The sequence below is a fragment of the Pseudopipra pipra genome, chromosome 2 (assembly GCF_036250125.1).
Source record: "Pseudopipra pipra isolate bDixPip1 chromosome 2, bDixPip1.hap1, whole genome shotgun sequence".
Taxonomy (NCBI): Eukaryota; Metazoa; Chordata; class Aves; order Passeriformes; family Pipridae; genus Pseudopipra; species Pseudopipra pipra.
Window position 1 is genome coordinate 13,793,934 of NC_087550.1, and position 13,178 is coordinate 13,807,111.

A 13,178-nucleotide genomic window follows, 5' to 3' on the forward strand; every position below is an offset into this window, starting at 1 on the left:
AGCTGATTAAAGCAGTTCTTCTGATGAGATATAATCAGGACTATCCCAAGCTTTATATATGTGTCGCTTCCAAAGGCTGATGAAGCTTTTTTGCTAAAGATATGGGTAGAACTCTGTGAATGCAATAAATTGTGTAGCTTTTCCAAGAAATTGGTTATCAGCAAACAATGACAAATCTAAAACTTCAGGTAGTTATCTGTATTCTTCATAAGGTTTTTGGAGAGGCTTTAGGTGCACAACAGTGAGACAAATCCAAAAGAGACCAAGGATGGAATCCGAAAGAAACTTGTTTATTGAGGAAGTGTTGGAGAACTTAACACCAACCTTCCCTGCTCAGAGAGCAAACTTTCCAAACATTAAATTTTATTTCTTTATTTTGCAGATCACTCTTTTCATATTTATAAAATGCATGTCTTGTAATAAGCAGTTCCTTACCTTCTAAATAAAATAATTTTAATGAAGTTTAAGCATAATCAACAATTCTTCTATAATCAACAATTTTTTATTTCATCCAGGTGATCTAGTTCACAAATTTTAAAATTACATCACTACAAAAGTATTTCAATATTTTTGACTGAAGAAACCAGTAAAGACATGGAGGCTTTCTGAATTTGCATTCCAAGACTCTACATTTTTATATGCTTCATATTTGCTAGAATACAACAAGCAAATACCCATTCAGTCTGAGAATGACCTTATTAATTTAGAAAGAACAGTTAAAGAATTGGAGGCAGAAGGGAGGATGAAACAAATGTTTCAGTATTTCTGTCAATACTAGTCTTGTCATTTTCAAATAAATATTGTTATTTACATGTACACAAATGTATTTTAATATTTTTCAATGTCCGAAATGTCATTGAAAGGTAAAAACTTTTATTCAGTAGCAAGTTATGACTTGTGACCTACAAAAATGAAGCAATTAAATAATATCCCCCATATGAGCACTCTTCTTCTTCCAAGTAATAACTGTCAGCTAGACATATTTGATGATTAATCTGTGCTTATTCCTTTAAATGTCAGCTGCTCTTGTCTAAAATGTCAAGCTAAAACTTTTTATCTCATAGTGATTCATTTGAAGAAGGTCTTAAAAAAATTTATAATATGTCTAAGGTTAAAAATTAAAGAGTATTATTTATATGTTTTGGAACATGCATCATCTTGAGCAGATTATATTGTCTGTCATCTTGTCCAGATGTGGAAATCTTCTTGTTCTGATGGAAATAATGTAATTATAAATTCTGAAAAATTCTGCCATAAAGTACTATATCAGATGCCTTTTTTTTTTTTTAAGTGGTATATCTGCCACAGCTCTTTCCATTTTTTCCAGGGATGATATTATATCAAGGGAATGAAAGGATAGAACAGATTATATTGTAGCCAGGTGATATGGCTGTAGGAATACAGTGCCTAAGTGCCAAGGTCAAATATTTCATAGGCATTTGGATGATCCTGAAAGTGAGAGTAACAATTGAAGATATTTTGAAGTTTAATGTAATTGTCTTGTCTCAAATTCTTTTTTTGGTTTTAGTTCTTTCCACTGACATCCTTTGTTGAATCGCAGAGGAGAGTTTCATATTTTCTCAGCCAAATTGATATCCTGCTGCTGCATCCAATAAATCTGGATCTAGTTGACATTTCAAGAACCAGTGATCACTCGGGTATTTTCTTTCTACACATGATGTCACTCACCATAGTTATATATTAATGAAGCAGGATGTTAGTTCAGTCCTTTCTTAGGTCAAATACTACTTGATTTTAATCTCTATGCAGTAAACATACAATAGTTTATTCATAATAGTCAAGGGTGAACAGACAGTAGACAAGCAACAGGAGGAGTGTGGAGAAAAGGGATAAGGAGTGAGACAAGAATGGTGTGGTGGAAATGGATAAAACTGAGGTGGGTGATGTATCTAGAGACACCAAGTTTGAACCTGGTTTTTATGTTCTTCTTGCTGATGCTGAATGCAGCATCTATCTGTGAGACAATGGCCATAAGTGAAATAGTGCTCATAAAATGAGGGGAGACGAGACATAAGGAAAACATTCCTCACTGCAACAGGCTGGTGAGAGGGGCTGTGCAGTCTCTGTTCTCAGCATTTCTTAGGATAGTGCTCCACAAATCCCTGAGTAATCTGACCTGAACAGGGTTGGTCCAGATGACCTCCTGCAGTCCATTCCAACCTGAATGATTGTCTTTCCTTTTTTGATCCATTAACATAAGCCAATATTGCTCTTCTGCATAGCTATACTTTAGTAAGGCCATTGGAAAACAGGTTACATCTCTTTATTTTCTGTTTCATATGGAGTACACTATTGCAGTGCTTCCTCAAAAGCAAAACTCAGAAAAAATACATAGAAAATATATCGTTTTCAATAAATGTACTGAAAGTCGATGAAGTCAATGTTAAGAGCTGCCAAAATTTAATTTGCTCATGTAATCTGAATTCACAGCTTTTGGGTGTAAACTTAAAGAATCATATTCTTATTATAGGGTTACAGGTTAGATTTTCCAGTGGGATGAGTGCCTCATTTAATCTGTAAAGTGGATGGGTTCAGAGAAATTTAGTAATCATTATATATGAAGTAATACATAAGACCAAAAGATTTTTGCTGAAGATACTTGAATGCCGTGGAAGAGAGTAATATTCTATGCATAGTTCTACAACAGAGTTCTTTTGTGATATCGTACAGATAAGTCCTTGCACATGCTACCAGAAATTGTGTTGCATATCCAAATAACCTGACAAGTTAAAGTATAGATTGAGAGCTGTAGGTCCTGTGTAACTGAGGATATAAAGTGGAATGATTTGAAGAATGCAAATAATACCTGGAATTTTTTGAATGTATTTTACCACTAGTATAGTTAGTAAGCAAGGATTAACAGCTTTGGATCAGAGGACTCTTCAGTTCTTAATAGAGGTAATACCAGTGTGATGTGTTTTTTATTGGGGGATTTTGTTAAATCCTGTAATTTATGTAAGGCAGTTAAACATTGCTAAAGATCAAAGTCCATGAATAGTAATAATGCTTTTTTTTTCTGAATAATTTGCATTTGAAGACAAACACAGATTATCATGGAATCAAAGAATACCTGAGTCAGGAAAGCATTTCTGCAGACCATCTAGTCCAGAGTCAGCCAAAGCAGGTGTCTTGGGACCAACTCTATCTGGGTGTTGAGTATCTTCAAGGATGGAGACTCCACAATCTCCTGGGCAGCTTGTTCCGCTCTTGAGTTACCCTCAGGTTTTCCCTCTTTCTGTGTTTCAGTTTGTGCCATTGGCTCTTGCCCTCTCACTGGGCACCACTGAGAAGGTTCTGGCTCTATGTGTACTCATCTCTGTCAGGTGTTTATACACATGGATGAGATCCCTGATCCTCAGGGGTGAATTGCTGGCTCATTCTCAACTTCTTGACCACCAGGACCCCTTGGGCCCTTTCTGCAGAGCTGCTTTCCAGCCAGTCAGCACCCAGCCTGCCCTGGTGCATGGGGTTATTCCTGCCCAGAGGCAGGATCATCATGCAATCACTGAACCTTTGCTTCACTCCTGAACTGGCAGAGAGCAGTGAGGGCTGGCGGGTCCCTAAGGGGGGAAAAAAAGCACACAAACACAGCCACCAGGGCAGGTCAGCCAGGATCCATCCCACACTACTCCAGGAAGGGAGGAAAAAAAAGAAGTGGTTTTAAAGATAAATTTTGAGATTACATTCTTTGTGCAGGATCAGTAATGGAATTTGTATTTTCAACAGTGCAGCCTCAAATAATACAACTTAAAAATGAAACCACCTTTGAGAATGGGAAAGCAACCCTCATCTGTGAAGCAGAAGGAGAACCTGTCCCAGAGATTACTTGGAAAAGGGCCTCTGATGGAATGACTTTCTCTGAAGGCGATAAGGTAAATTTGCATTTAATATATAAAATATCTAAATAAGTATTGTCTGGCTAATCTTCTTTTTGCAAGCAGAAAATTAATTTAGAGATAGGTAATGGTAGATTCCTCTGAAATTAGAAGGAATTGCTATTTTCCAAAGTAGTAAAAGAGACATGGAGATTTTAAATTTGAAATTAAAAAAAAAAAAAAGGCAATGAAATACTGAAAGGTAATTAATCACTACAGGCTTAAATTTTAATACATAATCCCTACTAATGGTTTCAATGTCATGATGGCTACACATAGCCCTTCTTCAGTATATTTGGACTCTGTCCAGTAATCCTCAAAATTAAGTGGAGCTTATAGGTATCTAAAATTAAAAAATCTGAATACTCCTGAGTTCTTTATTTCCCACTTCATTTTTTTCATTCTACTTCTCTTTTTTCTTGTATTTTTCTTTGTGCAGAGGACAAACTGAGCCTATTTTCCCATTTTTTCCCCGTTTTCGTGTTTTATTACAAAAGTAAATTGTGTAGAGAAAGATTGCAGCCTGACAATGAGGAAAGTCAGTTACTGTGGGAACAAGAGCTGTAATTAGATGGAATGGTGAAAGTAAAAGGGCACGGTGTAGTGTTATTCCTAACCATGTAGACAGCAAGCTGTTTCTACAGAGCTCTTTTTAATTTTCCCTTTTTAAAAGTAATTTTCTTTTGGTATTTGAACAAGTATTTCCTTCTTAATTTCCTGACATAAGCTACAGAATTTCTCTGTACTGGTTAAAGTAAGACATACTATCTTTCTGGCTAACTAATTCAGAATTTTTACTCCAGATAATCAAATACAGTCTTCTTGCAGATTTTTGCATATTCTTAGGCATTGCTTAGAAAAAACCAAACAGTTGAAAACCTGTGCAGCAGTCATGTCACTGAGAGAACTAGATACATAGTAAGTCACTCAATTTATAGGGAATTGGTGTATAATAAGGAATTATGTACTTTCATTATTTGTATTCTGAAGGAGAAGGTCTGGTCTGGTCTAATCTCTGACTTGACCTTTCCTGGAATTGAGGCAATTTGTGAGGCTCTGTCTACCATTTTCCTGCTCTGTGATTTCCATTTTGAAGCAATATAACAGTTTTTCTAAATTAATTTTTCAAACAGTTTTGCATTAAAATAAAGCAGTTTCTCTCTTCCTTAAATATTTCAAGTTAAAGGTCATCTTTCTGACTCACAGAGATTACACTTGGTTCAAAGGTTACAAACGTGCCCTCTCAGTTATGTTTTAAATGATCCTGAAATAACTTTGTTACATCAGACACTGAAAAGAAGAGCAAATAGCAGAAACAAGCTTAAAAATGTTGGTGTAGTTGAAACTTGAAATTTATCCAGTGCTTATATAGGACAGTATCACGTTCTTAATTCCAGTTGCAGGTGGTTAAGCTGCCAGACATGTTGCTGTAGTATTCTCTGAACTTTAATTCAACTCAATAATACTGACAATCAGACAAAAATCTATATTCACTTCCTACTTGTGTGCTGACATACTCTATGTGGAAGATAAAAAGAGTGAGAATAAATACAGTTACGTGGTTTCCTTTGTTCTTGCCAATGAAAGAACTCTGTGTATTGCTCAGGGGAGAGTTTGTGCTGAATCTTGAATAAATGTTCTGAAATACTGTATATGTTCTTGAGCTATAAAATATGCTGCTACATTTGCCCTGTGGTCCTCCAGCTTTAGGGTGCCAAAGGCTTGGCTTGTGCTTTCCTACCAAATTAGACAACTAGGGAACAAAACTGGCAGTGATTTAATTATTGAATAATTGTTGAATAATACAGCAATGTTTTGCACATAGAAAGAAAAGGGAAAGGTGAATTGAAGAAAATGAGGGAAGAGGGGGAATAACAAAGAACATAGTCTTAAATTGAAATTATTACTTATGTGTGATAACTTTTGAAGTAATATCCAATCACAAGACAAAATACATTATGCATAAAGATTATAATCTACATTCAATGGATTCATCTTTTGAATTTTTGCCAATTTTTTAAACATTCTTGGTATTAACTGCACTTTATTCAACATTTCTGTTGAATTAAGGGTATCATTAGGGGATGATTTTTTTCCGTAGAAGATGGAAGAACTGCTTGTGCTATAACATTAACATGATGATGATTAAAGAACACAGAAACTGCTGTTCTTACTTTTTAATTATACTTTTATTAATTTTAGTATGTACCTCCTCAGTCATGTTGTTCTTGTTTTGCTAAAATGCAAACATACCTCATGTGGATAAGGAAGAAGGCTGAATGTGAGATCTTTCTTAGCCTGCATGGATTCAAAATGTTTTCTTTCCAGTGATAGGTCTTATAACGGGGACGTAGGCTTTCCTGAGTTTTGAAATTCTTATGTCCTAAAGAATAGAAAATATGCACCAAACTCATAGATCAAAGAAGTAACCCATCTGGGCTTAAGGAGGATAATATTAATGAGTAAGAGCTCTATAATTATCTCTTTGGAAAAACAGCTTTGATAAAGGATTTTCAGTACTTCAGAAGTGTGTATTTGAAAGCTGAAGCCAAGTGAGTTCAAATCAGAAGCAAGGAAGCCTTTTCCTCTCTCCTTTTATCAGTTAGCCTTTGGAACAATCTACCACACAGTGTGTGTTCCCTCTTTCACTGACAATTTGAAATATAGGGATCTTTCCCTTTCTTTTGACCTCTCTTGAAAGTTAAGTAAAAGTTTTCCAGGAAGTCAAATTAGATGTCCTCTGTCATCCTTCTATGGCTTTTTTAACCCATAAATACATGAGAGTGGGTAAGGTTTAGTAAATGAATGGCTATGCGTGATGGAAGGTGTTTGTGTCACTCTTTAAGGTGTGAAAATGGAGGTTTAGTCCAAGACCAGAGCTTCAGCTGCTGTTTCAGTGTCTAGCCAAAACTCTGCCTCTGCTCTTCTTGTCCCCAGCTCCCCAGCACTGCACATCTTTGCACTAACGTGCCAACCTGGCTGTGCCCCTTCCAGCTGTGATTTGAAATGATGTGGTCCTAAAGACCACCGTGCATCCAGCAGGCCTGGCCCTTCTCCCAGTGAAAAAGAGGAGGCAGGAGAAGAGTTGCTTTTTTTTAAGAACAGAAGGAAAGATAGTGATTGGATTTGATTTGGTATAATCACTTGTAAAATGGGGTTTGGATGTGCACGTAGATATCTATACATATCCCTCAAGGAAAGCATGTCCTGGTCAGTGGTACAAAAATGTCATTGACTCCTCTGAATCCTGCAGAACTGTGGGGGCAGAGTTTAATGCTCTGCTTTCATAGTGTCTAATTCTAGCAGAAATATTAAAGCTGACCAATGTTGTTTGTAATTGCCCTGTTTTGGAATACACATTACAATAACAAATGGGGCTTGATATGAGACAGTGGCTGCGCTGTATGCAGCACATGTCCAAAGAGACATATGCTGAATACCCTGAAGAATTTGTGACCTAAACAGACACAATGAATGAAAGAAGTCAGTACAGAGAGATCCCAGTCAAAACTTGGTTTTTGGATTTAAGATGTGGATTTATACTGTATTTTTTACCGTACTTTGTACTTGTATTTAAAACACTGAATATCTCTCAAGTATCTTATACTGTTTTCCTTGTATCCACAAGTAAAAAAAACCCTGATTTTCAACTCTGTAATGACAACTTTACAGAAACAGCTTGAATTCTGCTTTGCTTCATCTACCTTCCATTGTAATAATATGTGTCTGTGAAATTTCCTGTGACATTTTTTATAAATATTTCAGAGTTCAGACCAATAATTAAGTCATTTTCCAAGTTTGAATTCACTTTATATTGGCATACAAATCGTAGCTATGTGGAACTTGTAGAGTTTTTCATAGTTTTTATGATCAGGCAATAGGCAAAGTTAAAGAATTTGGGGTTTGTTTTATCTTTTTCTTTGAAAGATCAACTCTGTTTTTTCTTCAAGCCTTTTAAATCCACTTCATCCATTACAAAAACAAAAAAAAACACAGATTTTTTTTTTTCTCCCTGTATATGCTGTTTCTGCACAAAAAAACCCAGTGTTACAGTGTCAGTCTTTTGAGACAGTAATGAGAGTGCTTTCAAATTCTTTCTTATCAAGGATCAGGTCTTTATCTGAAATGAATCACAAAAAACGTAGATGTATCTAGGGTATTTTAATTGATTCCAGGAGACATCTTTCTTTTACTGAGCTATACAAATGCTCTCTTTGTAAATAATTCTCCTTTGAATAGTTGGAAAAATGTAAGAGGCAAGTCTCTTTGCCATGTTGGAGAAAATTGTTATAACCTGTTTCAACTACACATTGTGTGAAAAGCTTCTACTTACAGTATCATAGAATATTTTTGTTGCTGCAATATTAGCACAGGCCTGCAGGTCAGAACAATTTATGTAGCCAGCTGCAATTACATTTGATTATACAATTGAGACACTCTGCAAACAATTCAATCAGGCCTCAAAGGTTGTTCTGTTTTTAACCACAAATGAATCTTAGTGGGATTTACATGTTAAGGCTATGAAAACAAGAGTATTGTGACTGGAAGGAAAAGGTAAGCAAATGGACTTGAGCAACAGGGTCACTTTAAATGTTGGGTAATTAGTACTGTTGAGAATATGCAGATTTTTACCCTACAGCATATGCAAATAATGGAGCACATATGACCACTGAATAGGAGACTCTCAGGGGCCATCTGATCCATGGAAATCTGTATATGGTTTGGTGCTTCTTCATCTTCTCTATGGCATACTAATAGGGAGTTGGGACAAACTCTTTGCTAACTAGAAGGAGCAAAAAGGGAAGTGTACAGTTGGGAGAGGTGACAGAATTTTAGTAGGAAGACTGAGTTTGGAGAAGAAGGATTGTTTGCAGTTGGAAATGAAGAGCAGCTTTCTTTGGTGACCTGAGGAAGCGTTACGGTAGGAAAGCTGCAAGGAAATGTGGGTATTTCCAAGTTCTTAAGTAGCTCAATCAATCATCTGAGCTCTGCAGTCCTTTAAGTAAACAATATCTGCAGTGATGTGTAAATGAAGGCACAGCTGAAGCTGGAAATTATTTTGTGGTACCACAGCCTCAGCCTCAGTGCAGCATTGGCTGGTGGTTATATTGACAACTCAATACTAAATGTCAGCCACACAACCAGACAGCCTTTCAGAATTGTTCCTCTTTTGGCATCAGAATTAAATTATCTCTTACTCAGAGTAGACCCAAATGGCTGTACATACACACAGACATAGATGTATTCATGTTGTGTGGATGGCTGTATTGGTATTACACTAGCTCAGAATCCTCTCACTTCTGTAAATTTTTTCTTTCAGTAAAACTTTAAGGTCACCTTTCACTGGGAAAAATTAAATAAGCAGAGACTGAGTTGTTGATTATTTAAAGAAGACAAAAAGGCAAGAAAATGTAAAATTTAATAACTCTTCTGGCTTAAAAGCTTAAACAACCTAGGGAAAGAAAGACATTTATTTAGGAGCATGACTAATTTAATCAGTTGTTTAATGTGATGCCTTAAATTAAGTACAAAGTTTTTATCTATTCTGTAAATGGGTAATCCTATTTTTAACAAATTTATATTTAAAATTTAAAAATTGTCTCCCATTTAATCTATTTGTAGATATTTTTGGCTACTTTCTGTGGATTGTGGTGCTGTATTTATTGGCTGAAATAAAGCTGTACAGGCTTGGAAATGGTGTTTCTTTCCCTTCCAATATTAGCTTTTCCCATTTAGCCATAAGTGTTGATATTAGGTCTGTTACACTAAAGAAGAATGAAATTATCAGGGAATTTTTTTTTGGACCAACATTTCCTGCAGTATCAGGGCAGCTTGGACTTTATTATTCATTCATTTCTTCCGCAACACAAAAAAATTGTTTCATGAGCTTCTGCCTATGTATGAGTTGTATTGTCTGCTAATGGTTTAAGAACTTCCAAAGAGCTGTTATTTGTTTGATGAAATAGAGATCTTGTACCTGGTGATACCTTAAGTGATACATCCACACTTTATAGGCTGGTGCCAGTTGGAGCTGTTATTCACTGATAGGATATTCTCCAGAGACTTCAAAAATGTTGTGTTTTTTACATGCTGCCTGCACAGGTAATGAGCACAATCAATGGCACAATCAGCAGTGCAAGGCTGGCAACATGTATTTTACACAGTTAAAACCTGTCAGCAGTTTTTCTGACCTGAAAGACAGCTTGAGTACCCTTATATATTAAGAGAAAATAAGTCTTTAGACTTTTGGCAAAAATAGGATGACAAGTGGGCTGGATTCTATTTTTCAATCTGTTGTTTGATTTGTTTAATAAACTCTCTAAAACTATGTGTAATAGTTAGTTCTTAATAATTTGTTAACATCCTTAGTTTACTTAAAAAAACCCAACATATTTTCCTATCACATTTTCACTGTACCATCTCTCTGTGTTCATCTACTCATAAACTATTTTTTCTATTGATACCATTTTTCCGATTTCAAACACAGTTCTCAGATTTCAAACAGACACATTATGCCACTTTAACATGACAATGATGATGTACAAAGTGAAGACTCTACAGCATCCCTTACTGACAGATTCAGCAAACAATATTTCTTAGGACTGCACAAATGAAAGATAGGTCTGAGCTTTGATTCCTTGTCAAAATAACTCCCATCTGTTAGGGACTCAACTTTTGTTATTAAAATTTCTAGGTGTTCCGTAAATAATGTTGTTAATAATAATATAGCTTTTATCTTTTTACAAATTCCTGCTTGTGCAAGTAAAGCTTTGACATTTATGTCAAAGAATTAGTAGCATGTGGTAATCTTTACCTTACTGCAAGCTGATGATCTGAAATGCTTTAATATATCTTATAGGTAACATTAAAGCCCTTGGGGTTATATTACTGAGTAAAAGTTGTTTGAGTTATCATAGTATTCTATAAACATTCCTCTACTTAAAATAATATACAAAAGTGGATATTTATTATAGAAAGTTGCATTAAGAATACAGTTTTGTGAATATTTAGAGCTCCAAACTGAATAAATACCATTTTACCAGTACATTTAAAAAGTCTCATTTAGTGTTATGGTCTGTTGTTCAAAGTGTATTTTCTGCTTAAATTTAGAAAATGTAAAAATATATACAGAATCTCGTCAGGAACTACACTGACTTCCTTTGGAGCTTTTAAATGTAGAGATGAATAATAATAATAAAAGAATTAACATACATTCTGATTAGATAAACACAATACTTAGAGTATGGAACATGTGATGTTATTTATACCATAGTTATCAGTGCTTCCTTGTCACAAATCCAGAGTGATTTCAATAACACCAGAACTATAGCAGTCCTGTATTGAGATAAAAGTATTGCAATCTTAACCAAAAACAATACTGTAGGCATTTAAAATTAAGACCCTAAAGAACTTTCAGATTCATGAATTTCATAGGCTTTAGCAAATATGCCATAATTATGTTTAAAAATATTTCCAAGTTACATATAAAGAGGTATGGATTTATATGATTAGATTAGTCCTTTTGTCTTTATTACCTTTATCATCGTATTTGTCCAAATGTGATTGTGTGATTTTAAAACATTACATGTGCATCATTCATCTTGTAGCGAGTACCAAAATATTATTTTCCTGAGTTTGATTTTTTTTTTTCTCTTGAGATACCCTCAGCAAATGTATTTTCAGGTGCTTTTATTGGTAACTTTGCTTCTTCCATGGGCTGCAGCATGGACATCCCCTTCACCATGTACCTTCATGGGCTTCAGTTGGACAATCTTCTTGTCATGGTCTCCTCCACGAGCTCCAGGGGAATCTCTGCTCCAGCACCTGGGGCATCTCCTCCTCCTCCTCCCGCCTTGGTGTTGGCAGGGCTGTTTCTCACACTTTTTTCTTTGCTCCTCTTTTACCTTCTCTTCCTCATCCAGAAACTCATTACTTCCCTCCAGGTCCCAGTCTCCCCTCTCAATTTGCCTGTGTACCAGAGAATCCTAAAGCTGTGGCTAATATTTTAGCTGAGATTAATTTTACCTCGTAGTCTCTTCAATCTGTGTGTTCTTACAGATCTGTTTTTCCAGTGATGTACTATACATAACTTCTGATAATTTCGTTTAATAATATATACTCCTTGAGTTTCCTAACCTGTGCAGTTGAGTAGGCAAGGTTGTAAGCTGTCTGGAAATAAGCAAAAGATTGGTTCAAAGGTTTTGTTTCTCAATGATATTTTCCCCAGCAGCACGACATGTGGGGTTTCGTGCTGCCATGTTTTAATCTTTGCTTTCCAACTTGTTTCAAAGTCTAATAGGAGGACATTTTTCCATAATGTTTTTCATCCAGTTTGGCTGATATGTCCAGTATGATCTTTTATTTATAGATATACTTATAAATAAATTTAGAACTGTAAATAGAGAAACTGTATTGGATACCAATTAAATAAAATAACTGGAAAACTAATATCCTTTCAGACAGGTCCAGGTTAGCTCACTTTCTCCATTTTGCTTGCTACTGCAATAATTTCCTTTTGTTTCTTCAGTTACAAAAAGCCCTACAGAACTATCAGAGTTTGTGAATGAAGACTTTTTGATCTGTGAGGTCAGCATCTGTATCCTGCTGACAATTCCCTTCTCCTCATGACTCAAATAATGCCTTTGCATTTCTGGCTTTCTGTGACTTTCCTTCCCCTAAGGGAGCCTTGTTTCTTGCATATGCCCCTACAGGGCTCCATCTCATCCCAGTTTCCAGACAGACTTCCTATCTACTGTCTAGCCATAGTCATTTTAATAAAATATGCATCAACTTTGCAGTAAACTGGAAGGGATCCCAAGCTGCATACAACTACTGAACAAACCAGAAACTCAAATTGTGATTTATTTCTCTTTTCCCAAACAACAGTTTTGCTGCTCTATGTTTTATCTGCATACCTTCTGCACATCACCTATTCCTGCAGCTAAAGCTAAACTTTGTCATGAACTTTGTCTGAATTCTAAGAAAGTGAAATGAAGTCATATATACATGAATTAAGCTCTGATTGAGATTTTTGCAGCAGTATTAATTTTAAAGCTGCTATATATTCTTACAGAAAAGTTTTCTGAGCAAGAGTGGCATACAACCTGTATTTATCCAAGAATCTGTTTTTGTTCCAAGTAATATGTTATCAGTTAAACAAAATAAACCAAGCAATTATACTTAGATTAAAGTGTTCAAGTCATTACAGGACTGAGTTATCTAAGTAATAAAGGGGGGGAAATAATATTACAGTAAAAATTGCATACAAAAGTTTCCTAGTTT

General features: G+C 35.4%; 1 protein-coding gene across 1 annotated transcript in view; it reads left to right on the forward strand.

Annotated features, from left to right (window-relative positions):
- NCAM2 (neural cell adhesion molecule 2) overlaps nucleotides 1-13,178 on the forward strand; it is a 271,599-nt gene that overhangs the window by 160,349 nt on the left and 98,072 nt on the right. The window contains exon 8 of the mRNA XM_064644006.1: nucleotides 3,748-3,893. Within this exon, the coding sequence (XP_064500076.1) occupies nucleotides 3,748-3,893 (146 nt within the window). The remainder of the gene's footprint in view (nucleotides 1-3,747; nucleotides 3,894-13,178) is intronic.